The sequence below is a fragment of the Prionailurus bengalensis genome, chromosome D2 (genome assembly GCF_016509475.1).
Source record: "Prionailurus bengalensis isolate Pbe53 chromosome D2, Fcat_Pben_1.1_paternal_pri, whole genome shotgun sequence".
NCBI classification, from domain to species: Eukaryota; Metazoa; Chordata; class Mammalia; order Carnivora; family Felidae; genus Prionailurus; species Prionailurus bengalensis.
Window position 1 is genome coordinate 29,327,809 of NC_057351.1, and position 24,059 is coordinate 29,351,867.

The window sequence follows — 24,059 nt, forward strand, 5'->3', positions numbered from 1 at the left end:
TCATAGAACTGTGCAATTACGTCTCTCACTTCCCAAAAGTAAAACGGGTAAGAGAATCATACCACTCTTTTACAAATTTGAAGGAATGAAATTGACAACTATTCCTACAGATAAGGAAAAACCAGTTATACTGAGTTTTGATTATTCCCCACATGGTCACCAGTATGAGAATGGATCTATTCGTAACATTGTGACAGACCTGTGACTTGAGGAGCAGAAGTGATGTCTATGAAAGGCCTGGCAGTGTGCCTGCTAAACACTAGGTGCCTAAACGTGGTGGTTATTACATCCTTGAAGAGATTTGTGTATTCATTTCATTACTTTCAGCCATTTCCCTCTTGCCACTTGATTCATGTTATTTAGAGCAAAGCAACTGAAGTACTCAGAAGTAGCCAGTACCCACGGTTTTGCAGTATCTGCAAAAGCATTTTCTTTGGAGGATTAAGGTGCCTTATGAATGAATTGGTTTCACTGTTCCCATGTGATATAGAATTATAGTTGTGGTTTCCAGTGAGATGATGACGGTACAGTTTTTTTCTTTGTATAATGAGAGGGGTTTGGTGTTTGCTGTATTCTAGACACTTACACTACAGTTTATTTTCATATCAGATTGTTTGTTTGTTTATTTATTTATTTATTTATTTATTTATTTATTTATTTATGGGAGAATGCAAGCAGGGAAGGGGCAGAGAGAGGGGGATAAAGGATCCAAAGCAGGCTCTGAGCTGACAGCATCGAGCCCCATGTGGTGCTTTGTGGTGCTTGAACCGTGACCCGTGAGATCATGACCTGAGCAGAAGTTGGACGTTCAACCAACTGAGCCACACAGGTGCCCTTTTCATATAGATTTCATATGCAATATCATTTTGTGGTGAATTTTACGTTAAAGAGCAAACATAGGATCGAGACAGGAGGAAGTGGGAAGATAAGGCAATGGAAGTCCAGTTTATGCAAGGAATGAAATTTGGGCAGAGTTGATACTGTTTAGATTTAGAAAGCCGTGTGTGTGTGTGTGTGTGTGTGTGTGTGTGTGTGTGTAAGTAAATTGTTTAGGAGTTAATACAAAACTGCAGGGAGATTGGTCCTAGGTAATATAGAAATTCAAATGCCTTTATTCACCTAATTCCATTTTCTTTCTTTCTTTTTTTCTTTTACTTTTTTTTTTGAGAGAGAGTGAGCGAACGAGAGAGAGAGAGAGAGAGAGAGAGAGAGAGAAATGTGAGTGGGGGAGGGGCAGAGAGAGAGAGAGAGAGAGAGACAGAATCTGAAGTAGGCTCCAGGCTCTGAGCTGTCAGCACACAGCCAGATGCAGGGCTCAAAACTACAAGCCGTGAGATCATGACCTGAGCTGAAGCCAATAGCTCAACCAACTGAGCACCCAGGCGCCCCCACCTAATTATATTTTCAAGTGCATTATGAGATGTTAAAACAAACAAAAATTTAAAAACCAGGAAAACAAAACAATAGTGTTTAACTTTTATCTTTTTTAAAGAACTAACAACTAGGGAACTCTATCTTCATTGCTAATTGGGTACATAAGATTTTAACAAAATTTAAACTTTTGACTTGAAACAGGAAACTGGCAAAGGAAAGGAAGAAGATAGAAATTAACGTTTATTGAGGGTCTACTATGGGCCAGACACTGCTAAAAGTCTTAATGTTACCATAATTGATCCTGACAGTGATCGGTGAAGTTTAAGTGTTTGGACTCTGATTTTGCAGACTGGTAAATAGAAACCCACTTTAAAAATTGTGTTTAATTCCCCATGGCTAGCAAGTAGTAGAGGCACTTTTTTCACTGTAATAAAGGAAAATTAAAGAATTAATCTCTTCTTTTTAAAAAAATTGAGATAGAGTTCACATAATAAAATTTACTCTTTTAAAAGTGCACAAGTTAGTGTTCTATAATGTATTTGCAAGGTTGTGCAGCCATCACCACAATCTAATTCTAGAACATTTTCATTATTCTAAAAGAAACCCTGTGCCACTCAGCAGTCATCCATTCTCCCCTCCCCCAGCTCCTGGCAACCACTAATCTGCTTTTTGTCACTGGATTTGCCTGTTCTGGACACTTCATGTAAATGGAATCATACAGTATTTGGTCTTTTGTGTCTGGCTGCTTTTGCTTAGCATAATGCTTTCACAGTTTATCCATGTTGTACCATATACCAGTACTTTGTTCCCTTTTATAGCTGAATAATATTTCACTGTATGAATAAACCACATTCTGTATGCACATTCATCAGTTGTTGGGCTTTTAGGTTGTTTCCACTTTTTGCCTATTATCAGTAATACTGCTCTGAACATTTGTGTACAGGTTTTTCTGTAGACATGTGTTTTCAGTTACTTTGTGCATATTCCTAGAAGTGGAATTGCTGAGTCAAATGGTAACTGTTTAAGGAATTACCGAACTAATTTCCAAAATAGACCATTTTGGATTCCAAGCAGCAATGTATGAGGATTCTAATTTTTCCACATCTTCACCAACACTTGTTATTATCTTTTTGATTATTCCAATTTTTTATGTTTACTTATTTATTATTTATTTTTGAGAGACGAAAGAGAGAGAGCACAAGTGGGGGAGGGGCAGAGAGAGAGAGAGAGAGAAAGAGAAAGAGGATCCAAAGCAGGCTCCACCCTGAGAGTAGAGAGACTGATATGGGGCTTGAACTCACGAACTGTGAGATCATGACCCAAGATGAAGTTGGGTGCTTTAACCAACTCAGCCACCTGTGAATTTTTGATTATTGCTATCTTAGTGAATGTGAAGTGATTATCTCATGATGGTTTTGATTTGCATTTCTCCAATGATTAATGATGTCAAGCATCTTTTCATGGATTTATTGACCATTTGTATATCTTCCATGAATACTTTGCAATTCTGTCTTAGTCCTTAGACCTTTTGGATTGCTATAACAAAATACTACAGACTGGGTCATTTATGAATAACACAAATTTATTGCTTAAAGTTCTGGAGGTTGGGAAATCCAAGATCAAGGTGACAGCATGATAAAATTCTGGTGAAGGCTCTCTTCATAGTTCATAGCTGGTGCATTTTCACTGTGTTCTTATATGGTAGAGTAAGCTAGGAGATCTCTCTGGAGCTTCTTTTATAAGGCACTAGTCCCTTCTTTAAGGTTCCACTCTTATGACTGAAGCATTTCCCAAAGGCCCATCTTTTTTTTTTTTTCCTTAATGTTTATTTATTTTTGAGAGAGACAGAAAGAGCATAGGAGGTGCCGAGAGAAAGAGACACAGAATCCAAGGCAGACTCCAGGCTCTGAGCTGTCAGCACAGAGCCTGCGATGGGGCTGGAACTCAGGGACCACCAAATCATGACCTGAGCGTTAATCTTTTTTTTGTTTTTTTGAAACATCACTGAGTTGATTGAAGAGGCCAGGATTTTTTTCCCTGCCCTTCATGTCCCTCCCTATGCTGTGTTTGGCATTGGGTAGCCACCAAACAGATGTCGGTTGAGTTGAATGATAGTGAACATAGATGTGGAACTGGTATGCAGTAAGCATTTATCTGAAGGGGTTAATAACAGCTATCATGTTTTGAGTACTTACTTAGTGCCCAATACTGTATCAACTACTGACATACTTATTGTCTCATTTAATCCTTACAACAATTCTATCAAGTATACGTTCTTCCCCCAGTGTGTAAGGTAAGACACTGAAGGGGTGCCTGGGTGGCTCAGTTGGTTAGGAGTCTGACTCTTGATTTTGGCTCAGGTCATGATCTCCCAGTTCGTGGGTTCCAGCCCCACTTTGGGCTCTGCTCTGACAGGACAGAGCCTGCTTGGGATTCTCTCTCTCTCCATCTCTCTCCCCCTCCACCACACAATCTCTCTCTCTCTCTCTCTCTCTCTCTCTCTCTCTCTCTCTCTCAAAATAAATAAGTAAGCTTTAAAATTTTTTAAAAAATAAAGACACTGATGCTTAGACAGGCCAAGTAACTTGTCTAAGACCACACAGTTGAATTGGGATTTGAAAGAACCCTTGGCTTGGATGGTATGTGCTCATTTTAACCACCATGTTCTCAAGTGAAGGCAATAAGCAGGAGGTGAAGAAGCCAGAGGATGTGGAGGAGGGGAACCTAGAGGCAGACTGGTTGTGAATAGTCATGCTAAGGGCATTGATGCTATCTTTCAGACTTGTGAAACTTTGAAATAGATGTTGTTTAAGAGTCTTATAGGTTCATTTTGCAAAACTATAATACTTTCTTTGTTTTTAAATTTATTTGTTTTGAGAGACAGAGTGTGAGTAGGGGAGAGAGAATCCCAAGCAGGCTCTGTGCTGTCAGCATGGGACTTGAAATCACTGTGAGAGCATGACCTGAGACGAAACCAAGAGTCGGATGCTCAACCAACTGAGCCACCCAGGAGCCCCCAAAACTATAATTCTTTTTTGACATGAATCAAATATTGAAACTCTTTGAGTTTGCCAATTCCACTGATTCTATATTTTACTTCCAAGGTTACATTTCTCTTTAGCCACCTTTTTACCTCTTTCTCTCAAATTTTATATTTTTACTTAAAATATTTTTACCCTTCCTGGACTCATTCCCCTCTGAATCTTGGTATGGTAATTCTGCACTCTCCTATGCCTTCTATCAGATGTTTTTATATTTTGTGCAGCTTTTCTAATTGTCTTTAGTGGGACGGTTTTTCCAAACTATCAATTCTATTATCAATGACAGTGAAAGTTTTATATTCTTTTTATTTATTTTTATTTTTTTTAACGTTTATTTATTTTTGAGACAGAGAGAGACAGAGCATGAACAGGGGAGGGGCAGAGAGAGAGGGAGACACAGAACCCGAAACAGGCTCCAGGCTCTGAGCTATCAGCGCAGAGCCCGACGCGGGGCTCCAACTCACGAACCGTGAGATCATGACCTGAGCCAAAGTCGGACGCTTAACCGACCGAGCCACCTAGGCGCCCCGTTATATTCTTTTTAAGTTAATAAATGTAAGATTATGTTATGATGGAATGGTGGAATTAGAATGCCCCAAGTCTAGCAGAAATCTTGTTGATACTAGATTTATCTGGGAGAGGTTCTGATGTCCCCAAACAGTGTGTTCTTAAGTATCTTCAGTTTTTATATTAAATTAACATTAATTGCTCATTACTGTTTTTTGAATGCCAATATAGGTAACATACAGTGTTATAAATTAGTTTCAAGTGTACAATATGGTGATTCAACAATTCTATACATTACTCAGGGCTCATCATATATATATGTATATGTACATATATATGTACATGTATATACATATACATATATGTACATATATATTTTTTTTAATGTTTATTTATCTTTGAGGAAGAGAGACAGAGCATGAGCAGGGGAGGGGCAGAGAGAGAGAGAGAGAGAGAGAGAGAGAGGGAGTACAGAATCTGAGGCAGGCTCAGGATCTGAGCTATCAGCACAGAGCCCAACACGGGGCTCGAATCCACAAACTGTGAGATCATGACCCGAGACGAAGTTGGAGGCTTAACCAACCGAGCCACCCAGGCGCCCCAGGGCTCATCATATTAAGTGTACTCTTAATCCCCTTTACTTATTTCACCCATCCCCCTACCCACCTCCTCTCTCATCATCTGTTTGTTCCTAAGAGTTAAGAGTCTTTTTTTGTTGTCTTTTTTTTTACTTTGTTCATTTGTTTCATTTCTTAAATCCCACATGTGAGTGAAATCGTATGGTCAAATAAGTCTGACTGACTTATTTCATTTAGCATTACACTCTCTAGATCCATCCATGTTGTTGCAAATGGCAAGATTCCGTTAATTTTTATGGCTGAATAATATTCCACTGTGTATATATAGCACATCTTCTTTTATCTGTTCATCTCCCAATGGACACTTGGGTTGCTTCCATAATTTGGGTATTACAAACAATGCTGCAATAGAAATTGGGATGCATGTATCCTTTCACATTAGTGTTTTCATATTCTTTGGGTAAATAGCCAGTAGTGGAATTACTGGATCATATAGTAGTTCTAGTTTTAATTTTTTGAGGAACTTCCATACCTTGGCTACACCAGTTTGCATTCCCACCAACACTGCCCGAGGGCTCCTTTTTTTCCACATCCTTGCCAACACTTGTTTCTTTACTTTTTTTTTATTACATTGTTTTTCATATACAGTTTTCTTAACTAATGACAGTCATGGTTCTTGGCTGCTGTAATGGAACTGCCTGAAAGCCAAGCACCATATCACATGCTTTTCATAGTCATTTCAACATTTAAACCTAATGTCAGCATTGTCCTTCACTGAGTCTATGGGAGGTTGACTTGCTTAAGGTCCCATATTTAAAGATTTTTTTTTCTTTTTTGGAAAAGATAGAGCACGAGTGGGGGAGGGGGCAGAGGGAGAGAGAATGAGACTCTTTTTTTTTTTTTTTTCAACGTTTATTTATTTTTGGGACAGAGAGAGACAGAGCATGAACGGGGGAGGGGCAGAGAGAGAGGGAGACACAGAATCGGAAACAGGCTCCAGGCTCTGAGCCATCAGCCCAGAGCCTGACGCGGGGCTCGAACTCACAGACCGCGAGATCATGACCTGGCTGAAGTCGGACGCTTAACCGACTGCGCCACCCAGGCGCCCCGAGAGTGAGACTCTTAAGCAGGCTCCCAACTTGGGGCTCCATCCCATGTCCTTGGGATCATGACCTGAACCGAAATGAAGAGTCAGATGCTCAATCAACTGAGTCACCCAGGTACCCCAAGGTCCCATATTTAATAGTATAGTTGGGACTTGGACCCACCAGGGACATACTGATCTTATTTAAGATAATATTTTGATATTGTATAATATCATATTTTAAGGTTGGGGCTCCTGGGTGGCTCAGGTTATGATCTTGCAGTCGGTGAGTTTGAGCCCCTCAAATATTTTGATATTTGATATCTCTCTCTGTCCCTCCCCTGCTCACATTCTGTCTCTCAAAAACAAACATTAAAAAAAAATTAAAAATATATTTAAGATGTATAGGCCAGGAGGAAATAAAACTTCTCTCTCTCTCTCTCTCTCTCTTTTCTTTTTTTAAGATTTTATTTTTAAGTAATCTCTATAGCCAACATGGGGCTCAAACTCACAATCCTGAGATTAAGAGTCATACATTCCACTGACTGAGCCAGCCAGGTGCCCCAAAACTTTCTTTTCAAGACATCTACAGTAATTTTCTTTTATTACATGCATAGTTAGTGATTAAGAGAATTGGTGGGTATAGCAATCCTTAATCCCCCCAAACCCACTAACACTTCATTTATTGTGATGAAGCAAAAAGTAGCCCTATAAAATATGGCTTTATGTTCATAAAGTTAAAATTTTAATTACAGCATCAGTGAATGCAGTTTGACTCATTCTCAAATGATGCAGTTTAAAGAGTTAATGATGGGCATTCACAATTTATAAATAACAGTAAAACATTAAGAACCATTTATTTTTTTTTAAACAAGAGGCAATTGAATAAGTATTCGGAAGTCAGGTAAATCAAACACATTTGGGGGGAAATTGCATTTTTTAAAGTAGTCACTAAGAGTGAGTATCTATGGGAGCCCCTGGCTGGCTTAGTTGGTAAAGCATGCAACTTGATCTCTGGGTTGTGAATTTGATCCCCATATTGGGCATAGAGATTATTTAAAAATAAATCTTTTTAAAAAAAGAAAAAAAGTATCTATGGAAACACTATTATAATCATTTATGCTAAAACATTCCTAATAAAGATATGCAAGTTTGTTTCATTTAAATCTGCACATTTAGCACAGCTACAAGCTTGAGCTCTATACCTGTTGATTTCTAAGGTGAACTGTGATGAAAATAACCTTTTTGTTCTTTTGTTGCGGCAAGTATATCTTCTCCGGACTTCACAAAGTATTTCTAAAGGGCTTTACATTGCAAAAGTTCAAAAGGATCACCTTCAAACACAGAAGTGGTGCCAAGTTAGAAGAACTGAGGACCTAGTAAGAAGTAGGAAGAACCTTGAGGACATTTTATTTTATTTTGTCTTATTTATTTATTTGTTTATTTATTTATTTATTTATTTATTTTTGAGAGAGAGAGAGAGATTTAGAGAGAGAAGTGGGGTTCTCCTGAAGCAGGGTTCTTGTTGACCCAAAGTGGGGCTTGAGCTCACCTGACGTGCAATTCGAACTCAGGTACTGCGAGATTATGACCTGAGCCGAAATCAGATGTTTAACCAACTGAGCCACCCAGGTGCCCTATTTATTATGTTACATAAGAACTAATGTGTCCATTGAATAAGTATTTGGCTGTCAGGAAAACCAGACTTTGGGAAAAATTAATTTTAGGCATTCTACTATTATAAAAATATTACAGGCTCAATGGCAGGTTTTTTGGTTTTATTTATTTTTTGGTTCTCCCTGAAAAAAGTGGTAATTCCTGTATTCTCTCAACCTGAGCTAAGTTCCATGAAAAAGAATTATTCATTAAATCAGAAACACCAAAGGTATGAAGTGGCTCCAATATAGTTGCTATTCTCTGTTCCATTACCGGGATGAACAAAGGGCACCCTTTACTCCAAACATCAAAAACATCTGTCTAGTAGTTGCCCTGCTGAAAGAATATAACTTATTTCTAGGCAGACAAATACATTTCTCCATAGATTGTGTGAAACTCTAGGAAATGAGTTCAAGGACTAAAGGAGTTAACCTTTCTTGAATAACTGATCTTGTCTCAACAAAAAATTTTGCATACATTCATTTTCAAAATATACTTTTCTCTGATTAGGAGACTTAGTTATACAAGGGTGATTTCTAGTTGAAAAGTAAGGGTTTTCAGATCTAAGACAAACCAATCACCCCTCCTTAGTTCTTCCTTTGAAAAAGTAGCTGTTATTTGTGATGATGAATTTAATAGGAGCATCATTGTTGGCTTTTGAAAGGACTAATTATGGAAAACGGTACAAAAAAAGTAACATTTCAAACTGGAAAAGTAGAGAATTAAAAGCTGATTACATCTATCCATGTGCCTCTTATATTCATTGTTCCCTTAGCTCCTTCACAGCCACGCTCCAGTGTGACTTTCCATAGCCATAGTGCTGCCAGTGTCCTTGCACATGCTGTGAACCTTCATCGGGGGCACATACATTTCTTCTCTTCCTCTAAATGTCACCAACTCCTGCTTATCCTCCTTAGGTTTCAGTGGAAATGTCACTTCCTCTGGGAAGACTTCTCTTTCATAGCTTTTCTGGGCTCATCCCCATTCTATACTGCATCATGATTGTCTGTTTGTGTCTCTCCTGAGATGTTAGGTTCTTTTTAAATTCTTTTTAACAATTATTTATTTTTGAGAGAAAGAGAGCATGCGTGGGAGAGGGGCAGAGAGAGAGGGAGACACAGATTTAGAAGCAGGCTCCAGGCTGTGAGCTGTCAGCACAGAACCTGACATGAGCCTCGAACTCATGAGAGGTGAGATCATGACCTGAGCTGAAGTTGGATGGTTAACTGACCCACTCAAGCGCCCCTTGAGATGTTAGGTTCTGAGGGCCAGGCCCAGCACCATTTCTGCATATTGGAAGTCCCCAACATTTATGAAGTCATCGTATGGGTTTTGATTATTTATTTTTTGTTATTATTATTAAGTTGTTTAAAGATTTAAATGGAAAGGTTCATTATAAAAAATGAATTAACAAGTTTCAAAGAAAATGTTTTTGGATGTGGAGTTTTTTAAGGTTGTTCAACAATTTTAAGTTAGATTTTGTTAAACTTAGGAGATAATTAGATCTAAACCTCAGGAAAGAAGTTGTGTGTATGTAAAATGATTAGAGCTTCTCAGAGAAACTGAATTTTTATGATTTTGCTATTAGACTTGATGAGACAATAGGATTATCTAAAAACTGAGGGTTCAGTGCTATCTAGTGTCAGCTCTCTAGCACGTGGAGAAGGAGCCCAAAGATAGAGAGCGTCCTTTTTTTTCTTTTTTAAAGATATTATTGATATAAAATACACAGGACAGACTAGCAATAATAAGAAGCAAATTTCAATATATCATTCACAAAAAGGGACATTTTCTAAATATCAGCATCCTTTGTGATTTGCTTTTGACAAGCACCTATAGATACTCTTTTTGGATTTCTGTGTCCAAATTATGGCTTTAGACTGTAATGGAGTAAGCTTGTCAATTTGAAGTTAGTACTAAGAATTGTTGAGAAACTAGGGAGAGGTGATATTTCAGCCCCATTAATCTCTGGCATTATCTCTGCTTCCCCTCACTGACAACAGTTCTCCCTTGGCAATTATTGAAGACCATCATTCACTTGTTCCTTAATTCTTATTTTTGAAGATCAGTTATTTATTTTTTATTTAAAAATTTTAAAAATGTTTATTTATTTTGAGAGAGAGTGATAGAGGGAGCAAGCAGGGGAGGGGCAGAGAGAGAGACAGAATCCCAAGCAGACTCCGCACCATCAGCAGAGAGCCCAATGTGGGACTCCAACACACTAACCGTGAGATCATGACCTGAGCTGAAGTCAAGAGTCAGACGCTTAACTGACTGAGCCACCCAAGGGCCCCCAAAAGCAGTTACTTTTACCAGCACTAAGCAGGACTGCTAGAGGGAGTGGGATAGACCCTATGTAGACCTGGCCCCTTGGAAGGAAAAAAGGGTCACTGCAGATAAGCCTCAGGGAAGGAAGTGGGGGACGGAAAGAAGCCAGGGAAGGCTGTGTGAGGAGATCAGCCACCTATACCCAGACTATTATTGTTTACCCAATCACCCAGGAAGATCTCCCACTAACCTAAGGTTTCTGTGTCTCACAAGAAATAAAACCAAGCTAACTTTAAGATCTCTGTAAGAATTGTGAACAATATGAGCCATCCTTTTCTTATTCTTAATGATTGGAAATTTATAAAGTACAGTACTTAAAATATCTTTACCCAGGTATCACCACAAAAGCTATGACCCCCTCTCCCCCAACAATGTGTAAGAAAAGAAATACAGAAGGATTTTATGGGAGAGGGGAGTGGGGTAATACTGGAAGGATTTTGTGCTACAGAGGTGTCCAATTTGAGAAAGCATGATCACTCCTGAGATTAACCTAGAAGAAAATTCCTCCTAGGTGGTGGTTGTATATCTAGTTTCTTGTGGATGCAGAATGGCTTATGCTTAGAAAGAGAAGTAGAATTTTAAAATTATTCATAAATTTATCTCTGAGGGCACATGATTTATTTTTTTAAAAGCACATTTAATGTAATATTCATTTAAATACCAGTCTTCTAGGAATATGAGCCACTACGAAGTATGTAGGATTTTGCATTTAAAAATTTTTTTTAGGGGTGCCTGGGTGGCTCACTTGGTTAAACATCTGACTTTGGCTCAGGTCATGATCTCACAGTCCATGAGTTTGAGCCCCACATGAGGCACTGTGCTGACAGCTCAGAGCCTGGAGCCTGCTTTGTCTCTCCCTCTCTCTCTGCCCCTCTCCTGGCTTGTGCTCTCTCTCTCTCTCTCTCAAAAATAAACATTAAAAAAATTAAAAAAAAAATTTTTAATTAAATTAAATTTATTTATTTTGAGAGAGAGGGGGAGAGAGAAAGTGGAAGCAGGGGAAAAGGGTAGAGGGAGAGAGAGAATCCCCAGCAGGTTCCACACTCAGAGTGCCTGATGTGGGGCTCCATTCCATGACCCTGGGATCATGACCTGAGTGGAAGGCAAGAGTCAGTCACTCAACCAAGAGAGTCCCCCGGGCCCCCTGCTCCCAGAGTGTGTAGTTTTGAAGATGTTTCAACCTTAAAGGTTATTTGGGGGATATTTACCAATGTCTATTGTTGGGTATTGAAAATGAAGAGGAGTTATAGACAAAGCAGTGTAGACCGTTAAACTTTAGCTCAAGTCAAGTTCTAACTTCCTGTGTAGTGTGAATTAAGTTTCTCTTTGAGCCTTAGTTTATCTATGAAATAATGTAGTTAGACTCAATTTTTTTCTCTGATGTTCTCTTTTAGTTCTACAATCATTCGATTTCAAAAAAAAATTTTAAGTTTGTTTATTTATTTGGAGAGAGAGTGCACATGTGAGCCTTAGCAGGGGAGAGGGGTGCAGAGACAGAGAGGGAGAATTCCAAACAGGCTCCACACTGTCAGCATGGAGCCTGATGCAGAGCCACGACTTGAGCTGAAATCAAGTGTCTGACACTTAACTGAGGTGCCCCTAGAATCATGGGATTAAGAGAAAAGAGATTCTATTTTGTAATATTTGAAAGAACCTAGAAGTTACTACAAAATTAAGTACAACTCATGCAACTTAATAATCATGATTTCTTGTGAGAAAAACAAATAGACTTAAGTGACATAAGCAAGTTCTGAGTAAGTAAGACTACAACATAGGGTTTCTTAGTTTCTGATCTGCCATTTTCCAACACAATCTAGTGGTGTGTACTTTGCCCTGAGTGATAAGAGAGTGGGAATGGCTTTCCTGACCTCCAATTTCTCAGCTAGCAATGTCTGATTATTTTCTCCATCAAAGCTTGCCATCACCTAAGCCTTGAGTCGAGAGACTGACAAATCACTAAGTATAGGATTTAGAGCAGATGGTCACAACCAATGCAGGTTACCAATATATTCTGTGTTCAAACAAGTGCAGATCTTCATGGTATAGTATCAGTTGGCTATTTTGAGTCAATGTTAGCTCTGGTCACTTTAATTAACCCTCATATTTAGCTGAGATGAGCTTTGGCTTTATTTATTAATTCATTTTGCAGAACACTGCACACAGACTTCCAATGTTTGCTTAGGTTGCCAAGTGCAGTGTTGTATGACTTCATGAGTATCCCATGCAGTGAAAATTCTGTCAGTGGGGCTTTAAAAAGGGGACTGACTTCTCACTGATGTGGATTTTCGGTACACCTAACACTTGGAGCCTGATTTTGTTTTATTGAGATGAACATGGATCACATATGATTTATTATATATCATGGCCAACTTCACTAAATATTGAGCAATCAAGCTGGGAAAATGTTGATACTTTTTAAAAATTATATTCAAGTATTCAAGGGGGAGAGGCATTATTTGTAATTGAAATGCAAGGAACTTTAAGAAATGTAGAGCTACCCTTGCATGCACTGACAGGAATGTAAAATGGTATAGACACCATAGAAAGTTTGGTGATTCCTTGAATAATTAAAATTATCATGTGATCCAAAATTATCACATGATCCAGCAATTCTACTCCTAGGTATATATTAAAAGAATTAAAAGCAGGGACTCCAATAGATACTTGTACCCATGTTCATAGCTGTGTTTTTCACAATAGACAAAAAGTGGGAACAACCCAAATGTACATCAACAGAAGAACAGATAAACAAATTTGGTGTATATACACACAGTGAAATACTATTGAGCCTTAAAAAGGAATGAAATTCTGGGGCGCCTGGTTGGCTCAGTCACTTAAGCTCAGGTCATGATCTCACAGTTCATGGGTTGGAGCCCCACATCTGCTATCAGCACAGAACCCAATTCAGAGCCTCTGTCCTTCCCCTGCTCATTCTCTCTCTTTCAAAAATAAATAAATGTTAAAAAAATATCTTTTTTTAAAGTGTTTATTTATTTTTGAGAGAGAGACAGAGTGTGAGGAGGGGAGGGTCAGAGAGAGACACTGAATCTGAAGCAGACTCCAGACTCTGAGCTGTCAGCACAGAGCCCGATGCGGGGCTCCAGCTCACAAACCCTGAGATCCTGACGTGAGCCAAAGTCGGATGCTTAACCAACTGAGCCACCCGGGCGCCCCAAACTTAAAAAAAGATCTTATAAAAAAAAAAAAAAAGGAATGAAATTGTGACAATCTCAGAACATGGATGAACCTTGAAAACATTACATGAAGTGAAGGCAGTGTGTGACACCAGTTATATGATATACTAGAATAGGCAAATTTATAGAGACAGAAGGCAAAATAAAAGGTAGTAAGGGCTGAGAGAAGGTGAATGAGGACTTACTGTGGAATGGATATAGAGTTTCTGTTTGGGATAATCAAACAGCTGGGAATGGAGAGGGGGGGAATAGTTTCACAACATTGTGAATGAATGTAATGCTACTAAATTTGTACACTTATCAATGGTTAAAATGGCAAATTTTATGTTATGTATATTTTATCATGCACACACAGACAAACTTCAAAGAAAAAGAAATGTAGGGCCGCTTTCAAATCTTGTTGTATTATGTCCTGTTTTCCTACCTGCTTCGTGGATGCTTCATTCACCACAGAGAGCTTCTTGGTGTGGGCACAGTGTGCTTGAAGTTGCCCTGAAAGATGTAGATAGGTCAGAATCCACTGGTTTTGCTACCAGGAGGCTTGCTTTTTACATTTGTTAAAAATTTGAGGGTGGGTAGGTGAGAGAGAGGTAGTTTAAAGTCGGAAAAGAGTGCATGTTGGACTTACCATCCTAACAAGAAAAGCGTCCTTTTGTGGCAAACCGAAAGGCTAGGAATCCAGGGTGATGAAATACAGGCCTTCCGGCCCTCGCTCTGTTCCTGATTTCTGGTTGTGGGAATCTGTTCTGAATCCAACTGCAAGTGGAAAACCCATCTTTGGCTGAGCAGCAAGGGAGGCCCTCCTGCCAATCCCCTAAATGTGTTGCTGAAACTTTGGCCCTGGGAGGATGGAGCTGAGGCTGTCTTCCCAAGATCTGTGCAGCTGTCAAGGTGGCTGTGATGGGACTGTGACTGGCCTCTTCACTACATTTTGGCAGTGACCTTGAGACCTGCCAGCTCACAGCAGCTGTCTTGGTTCTTTTTCTCCTGCCACTGTTGCCTGGCCAGGGGGCTTAAGGGGAGGGAGCTGAACTCCTCTGGCTCTGCCACTCTCAGGGTCTGGCAAGTTCTGGCTCGGGTGCCCAGCTCTCCCAGTGCCTACCACCCACTGGGCACAGTGGCAGTCCAGGTGCGTGAGTGTGGGTGGCTGCCTGTGCCACCTCTGGCTTCGCTCCCAATTCCTGGGAAGTGGGTGGCCCCGACTGACCATCAGCCTGCTGCGCAGACAGGCTCCACGTGGGGACCCACTTGGCAGCTCCACCGGGAGATGCTCGGTGACAGCTGATGATCTTGGGAGACAGAGGAGCCAAAGGTGCCCCTTCTATCCCAAAGGTTTGAGCCCACCTTGGGACAGTAGGAATTTTCTCTGGGAAATGAAGGTCACCAGAAATGTGCAGAGCAAGAGAGAAGTCTTTTTTTTTCTCCAGCCACTCAGAGTGGCAAGTATATTTTGTAAACTCCTCCCCTTCTCCTTGTCCTCATCCTGTCCTTTTCCTTTTAAGTGGCTTCATTAGTATTTTCTAATCCGCCTTTGTCATTGGACATTTATTGACAGAAATCAAATTGCTGTGTTTCTGGGCAAAGCGCCTGCTGCAAAGAGGTGTGGTTCCCGGGGAATGAGACACGCAGCCCAACAGCTGAGCCTACACTGTCCTCACATAACCTCCCTGCCTTAAATATCGCCAATATTTAGCCTTGCCTTATAAAGTAAAAATGCACAATACCTTCCAGAGTTTCAGCAAGCCCAAATGCCCCCCTCGGCTCAGTTATATCTCCTGTACGTTGGAGGCAGAGCCGCGCACCCCTCCCCCCGCGCAGACCTGCCCTCGGAGCCGCCAAGAGGTTACTAATCAGGGAGCCTCCGCCATCGATCCGATGGCGGAGACCTGGGGGATTTGTGTGCATTGTTTTTGCTGAAGCCTCCTGTGATTTCGGCGCGACCAGATCCTCTGCAGCGCACTCCATGTCGCAGCTTGTGGCTGCCTGTGTCCTGTGGTGAGAGCGGAGCCGCACAGGAGATCCTTTGTCTAGGAAGGCTAGCAGAGAAGATCACTTTGGAGTTGCTAAGCTCTGCATTGCCATTGGCTGCACTCTTTGTGGGGCTGTTTTTGCAAAAGGCATGCCCAGCACGTCTACAGTGCTGGCAGGCCAGGGCTGCCTTTAAACACCATGATAATAATACCAAAAAGCAGTTTGCAGAACTGTTCCACTGTAGAGGCTTCCTCTGCAGAAGCAAGCAAGATGGCTACCTCGTGGGCTTCGCTGTGAAGAATGCAGAGGCTAATTAAGACAGACTTTAAGGGGAAAAAAGGGTATTTCCCTACTTCATCTTTATGCAAGGCTTTTTTTCAGTGACTTTTAAAGTCTACATTTTACATAAGCTCTTTAGGTTCTGCCTAGCAAACATGTTGATGATTTTAAATGGTATAAGTAGTTTTCTAGAGAAATAGCCAAAAAATTTGGGGGGGTGGGAGCTAATTTTTTTTCTTAAACGGAGGCTCATTTTGCAATTTGATTTTTTTTAGGTTATAAAAGAAAACAAGAGGCCCCAGAGGGAAAAGAAGCCCAAAGTTTTAAAGGTAATTAGCTATTGATTAAATCATATTTAATTTTTTTTTCCATTTCATATAGTATTTTTCTGTCACTTAGGAGTAAATTTGCAGTACAGTGGATGTGAATTCTCCCGGATTTTCAGTAGATAAATGAATTTTCACTCAACTAAAGTGTTTTCTCTTTTCTTGATGTGCTGCATAATGTGCATATTAGCATCCTTTATTTTCAACCCCACACAAGTCTCCAGAAGGAAAAGTTTATATGCAAAGTGTTGTGAATAAAATTTGTTTTTCCTCTGTAGATCCCTTTGTAGCATCTGCATTTGTGGTGTTGCACCAGTGTGTAAACTTAAGCTCTTAAGGAGAGAGACACTATTTGAAGTTGACAGCTATGATCCATTGTGATTTTAATAGACCTTCCATTAGATACTATTTTAAAATGTGTGGTTTTTCTTTCCAAAGGAAAAGGTCCTTAGAGGTTTTAGTTCAACTTAAAATGTGTAAGCCATTGAGATCAGCCAAATTGCTTAATCCCAAATTCTCAGTGTATCATTTTTAATTTTGGGCTTCATAGAGCTGTAGGAATATGCATGGTTTCATTATTTTCAATAGTTTGCCTAATGAGTATTTAGTAGTAACCTAATTCAGCTATAAGCTAACAGTCTGTGTTATGAGCTGTGTACAGTATTTAGAAGGGTTAATTTAAAAGCATATGGCTTACTAAAAGTTCAAGGCTAGCTTTAGTTCAGTAAATGGGTGCTTATGTGTTAAAGGTTTCAAGTGGCATATTGCTATTTAAAATGTAACCAACCTGAGCAAGTAACCTTTTTAAATCATAAAGACATATTAAGCAATAAAACTTAACTGGTCTTTAAAATTATATTATGTATATATAATTAAAAATATTTTAAACCTAATCTTAGCTTTTCTTTTGCAAATAAAGTTTTAGCACTCAAAGAGGAACAACATGTTGAGCTATGGATGTGGCAAATTTTTATCTCATTTGCTTCCCCAGTTGTGTGCCTTGAAAATGTTATTACCATGGAGAACCAAACCTTGCATTGCTTTCAAATTTGTCTGACCACCTTGAGTTTCTGTTTCCTGTGTGTATATGGCATTGCCATGTACATTTTCATCAACCAACAAGTATTTGTTTAATATTTACCACACAGTCATCAGTGTTCTAGGCACCGTGAAATGAATGAAATTGCTTGGCACAAATTCTCATTGGGCCTGGACAAATAGAATACTGGTTATTTTCAGGGTAAATTAACCCCTCCTGTTTTTCTTCTGCATGTTGATTCGCTCACCCCCTCTCACTTCCTTCCCTTCCTCTAACTATAGAATTAATATCATCAAAAGCCCTGATTATATTTCTTCATCTCTTCTTACACTTTCTGGGTTGGGTGTGTCCATCTTAGGTGTTTTGTCTTCAAATCTTCAAGTGAGAAATTGTTTTAGTGCTGTTGTTAAAATGGCTCTCAAATTTGCAGGGGGTGGAATGAGGGTATAGGAGAAAGAGGTCAATTACATGGACACACTAATACAGACTAAGCTTGGTAGCTAAAGCATCATCTGCCTTTGCTAAGAAGTAGAGTTGGGCTTTGGGAATACTATTTAATTCTATGTTTATTTTGTTAGTCTGTGGGTGTCTTGTCACCTGAAATAAATTTCAGAAGTAAATATACTGTGTGTTGCTTTTTTGAATCATGGCAATGGACTCTGACTTATTTTAAAATAAATGCCTGTGGGTGGCTGAATTTCATGGGCCACGGAGAGCAGAACTGAATTGTTGCTCACTTTCCTCTATCTATCAATTGTTGTACAAGAGTAGGGAAATGCCCTTAAAGGAAAAAATAATAATTTCTCCCTGATGTTGGCATTTTAAATTGTTTTCTTCAGTTTTCTGTTGGCTGTAATGTATTTTGTTCTCCAAAGAAAGCTTTGTTTCTTCGCTCCACAGTAGAAATGCTAAAATGCTGTCAGATTCTCGTTTGATATGGGTAAAATAAGTAGAATATGGTACAACCCTGAAGGAGATGTTAGGAAAACTGAATCCATACTTGGGGAGGGAGGGAGGGGGAAGAGCACAACCTTCAGTTTAAGGTTTTATAGGTGAAGACTTAGGGTTCCAGCAGGCTGCTACCTGGGAGAGTGGTGACGGGAGTCTACAGGTTACAACTTGGTCTCCTTCTGTAATTGGCTCTTTGCATTTGGCATTGTGCCAGAGATCCAGTCTGCTTGCTTTGACTCTGGCCTCTTAGATCTTCAGATCTCCTGGGTCCCCTGCTCTTTGTCAGGGTAGATGCTGCAGGCATCCCCACTGATCTTCACTTTCATTATCTGTGGAGAAGCAGTTGGGTAGGTGAAGAGTCTGATTAAGGAAATTGGGTGCAGACTTGAAGCTTGTCCATCCTACTCTGAACTTGGCAACTAAATATTGAATCCAGTTGTGGGGCTGAAATTGCCTGGTATGTCTCATACCTCTAATTTTTAAGCAATCTACTGTCTATGTCGATAACATATTTATTCTATTGTAGTTCATATTTTAAAACTGTAGATGTGACCTCCAATCCCTGCCAAGAGAGATAATTTCCTCTAACTGAAATGACAGTTTCTGTCCAAAGCACTCATGGCCAGAATGGGTATCAGATGATGGGCGTGGTGGTGTTGGGGCGGGGGGGGGCTTGGCACAGATGCTTGCCCCCACTGGTTCTGGAGGACAGGTTCCAACTGAAACCCTATTGATTATCACTAGAGTTGCTGTGATATATACATGGCAGCTTATTGGCTGTGCTGTAATTGTCTCCTTGACTCTTGAGCAAGCTAAACGTATGAAGTAATTTCAGTGATTGATTCATAAAATTGCACTTGTGAATGGCATGACTTGGAGCTCTGTTTGGTAGAAACATTTACATGAATAATCTCAACTTGGTGTGTCAGAGTAAAAGGATATATTCCCTTACATTTTCTTAAGAGAAAATCAATTTTAAAGTAATATCACTTTGGTTAGGCTACCAATCATTGTCCCTGGGAAAAAAATCAGATCACACAGTTATTTGAGGGTAGTGAGGGGGAATTTAAAAAGGGAATTGTTTAAGAACTGTAAGTAAGATTAAGGAAAAAACTAGGGATGTCAAAGCATCCCAGGGTTAGTGACAGCAGAGAGTTCTCACCACCCATAGGCCTGGAGAGACCAGCGTGTGGGAGCAAGTATCCAGGCATAAAGCATGACTGGAGTGGAAGAGATGTCGCAGGGCTTTGTTGTGGATTTGGTAAAGGGATGTTTCTGCAGAAATAAAATTCTTTGGGTCGGGAGGTAGGGGGGTTGGAAATAAATACCCTGCCCCCCAGTTTCTTGCTGCTTTCATTGGCGGATCCAATCAGAAGCCAAAAGGGAAGGGAGCATACGGATAAAAATATGTCCCAGTGAACCTCCTGTGGCATGTAAGAGGGTGTATAAGATGGAGTATGGACCTAGAGGGGCAAACAGAACATATTCAGCATCACTAGTGACCACAGGGACAGTATAGTAGGGTCAAAAATAGTACTAGAGCCATTATTATGTAAGAGAGTAACATTAGGCAAAGCTGGGTGAAATGTATATAAGCAACCCCATACAGTGTTTGCAACTTACATGTAAATCTAAAATCATTCAGAATAAAAAGTATGGGCATCCCTGAGCATGGGCCACATTTATACCTTCTGTAATTAGACACACTCTGTCTAGGCCAATAAGGGATATTTTCTAGCTATTTGGTTACAAAATATCATCAAAGTCGTATTTGGAAGAACTGAGTGAACAAATTTAAAGAAATGTCAGTGGATATTAAACCAGGAAACCGTCTACAGATTATTTAGAAAAGAAAAAATGAAAGCTAAGTGATCTTCCTGCTAGCTTCTACACTGGCAGGCCCTACTCTTCACTATTTCCTTCCTTCCTTGATGATGCTGATAAAGGAAAAGAACAAGGGGGGGGGGGGGCATAAGACATGTATCTCACTAGGGGAGAAGAAGACACTCACATATAGCTACTCTTAGGTCTTTAGGAATTATGTTTTAAAAGGAGAATAAATAATAAATCATATTCATACATGGTCTTGATTTGCAAGACATAGTGACATTCAAAATATCTAGTACCGTCATTGTCTGGCACATAGTAAATGCTCAGTAAGTTCAGTTTCCTGAACAACATCATTTATATCCAATAAATATTTTCTTAGCATTTACTAAATGCTGGGACTACAATGGTGTACAAGACCAAAATTATTTCTGCCCTCATAGAGGTTAACTGTTACTTAGGGAAGGCAGGCAAAAAAACAAAACAAAACAAAATTAAAGACAAATGAAAAAATTACAAATTGTACATGCTTTGAATGAAACAAACAAACAAAATGCCAAGCTAGGGAAATTTACTTCATTTGTAAATTGTTACCTATACTAGTGCTGAAAAAAGTACCAAATTTGATATCATTGAGTTACCTTGTTTATTTTTAAAACCCATTGAACTAGGAGACAAGGAAGATAACAACGTTACTAAAACATTTTCTCTGCACACTTATCTACAACTTTGTTTCAGTTAGTAAAAAAAAAAAATCATTAGTAAACTTTTCTTAACTCTGGTTATAATGTAACATTCTATGATTTATAGTAACATGTTGCAAATTTAAGTGATAGATCACATGCGGAGCTTGACCATTGTTCAGGAAAAAAAGCATGCCATTTTGATAGTCTTTCATAGTCTCATGCAATGAATCCCGGTCTTCTGAATATAATAGAGCAGTGCGGAGAAAATTCAGAGTGGGTGATGACAGTATCCACAAAGCAATACTAGCTTTAAAAAATCCGTATAAATTATAAGAAGATAATCTCAGAATACAGGACAGTCATATAAATTTAATTATTTAGTTTAATGATTCAACACATGGTCCTTATTTTCCTCATTATGTCATAAACTGGCAAAAATTGTCAAAGATGTGTGCTCATCCATCAGTGTTTATTCACATGATCAAAGGCACACATGGGGCTTCTGGTTTGCATACCCAGAAATTGTAATATAGCATTTTGCCCAGAGATGATCAGACTGATTTCAGGGCTGGGTTCTCACTAAGCCAAGCTCACACACAGTCAAATCATTCATTTATTATTGGAGCACGTACATTTCCAGTGACTCAAGGCCCATGTTCATTCTGTAATTTCTAGGAATGATCCCAAGGAATCAGTGAATAAAAGCCAAGTGGGGTGAATGGGCTTGAGGAAAATTTCATTCAAGCTACCAGAAAAAAAAAAAATCTGTTGAATTCTTCCTAGCTAAGAAAAGAATATATACCTTGTTTCTTGAATGTTTATGCTCATTTGATACTGTGTTTGTGTTTTGATAGTGCTGGACTAGAATGTATTCTGAAGAGTCAGATAAAAAGAGCTAAATAAAAAATATTAAATTTTTGTCGAAACGTTACTAGTATTGTAATTAATTTTCAAGTGTAATTAATTTAATGCCCAAAATATGTTCTAAAAATGTTTATTTAAAGATTTGATGATAAGATTTACCTGCCACAGTGGCCTAAGCAAGAGAATAAAGATTATAGAATCTTTTTTTGACTTGTTCTGATGATTTATTGTGGTTATTTTTTTAGTTTTTAAATTTTTTAAGCTTTATTTTTATTTATTTTGAAAGGGAGATAGAGAACAAGTAGGGGGGGCGGGGGGGGGAACAAAATCCCAAGTCGGCTCCCCACTGCCAACACAGAGCTCAATGTGGGGCTCCTACTCAGGAACCGTGCGATCATGACCTGAGCCAAAGTCAAGAGTTGGACACTTACCTGACTGAGCCACCCAGGCACCCCTGATTTATTGTTTTAAAGGCTGACTCTGAATCCTTTTTGAACTAAAAGCAGGACTTTCTGCATGTGACAGATTTTAAGAGAAGAGATGCTATAGTTTTATCATCTATTTTTAAAAATTACTGATGTCATATGAATTTGATTAAAACACATGTTCTTTTCATGGTTCTAAGGAACCAGATGTTAAACAATAAACTTATTATAGGGACCAGGTTATTTTAAATAACTAAATTGTTTAAGTATTATGTATTGTGTGTATTTAATTTTAAATATAGTACACACCTAAACATACCCACATAAGATCATAGGATTGTTGTAGAGTTAAATTAATTATTTAATACATGTAAAGTGGTGGGGCGCCTGGGTGACTCAGTCAGTTAAATGTCTGACTTTGGCTCAGGTCATGATCTCGTGGTTCCTGGGTTTGAGCCCCGTGTTGGGCTCCGTGCTGACAGCTCAGAGCCTGGAGCCTGCTTCGGATTCTGTGTCTCCCTCTCTCTCCGCCCCTCCCCTGCTCATTCTCTGTCACTCTCTCTCAAAAATAAATAAACGTTAAAAAAATTTTTTTAATACATGTAAAGTGGTTAAGACAGCATGGCATATAGTAATTTATCAGTATATTATTATATCTGAAGGTGTAATGTATGTTACTAAAATTATTGAGTCTTTCAGAAAATGTGTATTTTCTTAGCAGCATATTCGCTTCATTCTTTCATTAAACCTGGGCACCTGGGTACTTGGGTGACTCAGTTGGTTAAGGTCCAACTTCAGCTCAGGTCATGATCTCATGGTTTGTGAGTTCGAGCCCTGCATCAGATTTGTTGGTGTTGGGCATAGATCCTGCTTTGGATCATCTGTCTCCCTCTCTCTCTGCCCCTACCCTCCCCCTCAAAAATAAATAAATATTTAAAAAGTTATAAAAAGAAATATATAAACTTATATCCCAGAAAGCCTTTTCTTTCCTTGTAAAAATGTAATTTCTGCTTTTTATCATGAGGAATATCAGAAATAAGACTTTATTTATTTATTTATTTATTTATTTATTTATTTATTTATAAATGTTTATTTATTTTTGAGAGAGAGTGCAAGTGGGAGAGGGGCAGAGAGAGGGGGGGAACAGAGGATCTGCAGAGTGCTCATGCTGACAGCAGACAGCCGGATGTGGGGATGGAACCCACAAACCACGAGATCATAAACTGGGCTGAAGTCCGATGCTTAATCCACTGAGCCACCCAGGTGCCCCAGAAATAAGACTTTAAACCTTGAAAGCACTAAGTTTCTCTTTCCCCCTTTATTTATAAATGTATCATAGAATCAAGTATTCTATTAATAAAGCTAGAATATCATCAGTATGAAAAATAATCTCACACTTGATGATTAGTTTGAATTATAGAACTCAGGTACAGGGGCACCTGGGTGGCTCAGTTTGTTGAGCATCTGAGACTTGGTTTTGGCTCAGGTCATGATCTCCCTGCTTAGTGGGTTCCAGCCCTGCATCAGGCTCTGTACTGGCAGCAGGGAGCCTGCTTGGGATTCTTTCTCTCTCCCTCTCGCTCTCTGCCCCTTCCCCACTTGTGCTGTCTCTGTCTCTTTCAAAATAAATAAACAAACTTAAAAAAAAAAAAAACAACTCGGGTACAGAGACAAAGATAGATGGATATGAAGACATCTGAAGCAGAATATAAGTTTTAGTGATGTTTCCAGGTTATGTATCTTTTAAGCCTGTTTTCTTACAGATAAGAGTCACATAATAAAGTTCTCACTAAATTATCAAAAAAATTGTCTTAAATATCTGAAAGTATTTTTTCTTAGAAAGCAATGTTTTCACTTAATATCCTATGTATTCATTCTACTTTAGAAAAAGACAAAGTTATCTAATTTTCAATTTTTGAAATAAGCTTA

The 24,059-nt window shown here is 39.1% G+C and overlaps 1 protein-coding gene across 3 annotated transcripts in view; it reads left to right on the forward strand.

Moving 5' to 3' along the window:
- TET1 (tet methylcytosine dioxygenase 1) overlaps positions 1-24,059 on the forward strand; it is a 129,106-nt gene that overhangs the window by 14,470 nt on the left and 90,577 nt on the right. For all 3 annotated transcript variants that reach the window (XM_043596489.1, XM_043596488.1, XM_043596490.1), the window contains exon 2: positions 16,288-16,341. In XM_043596489.1, the coding sequence (XP_043452424.1) occupies positions 16,288-16,341 (54 nt within the window). The remainder of the gene's footprint in view (positions 1-16,287; positions 16,342-24,059) is intronic.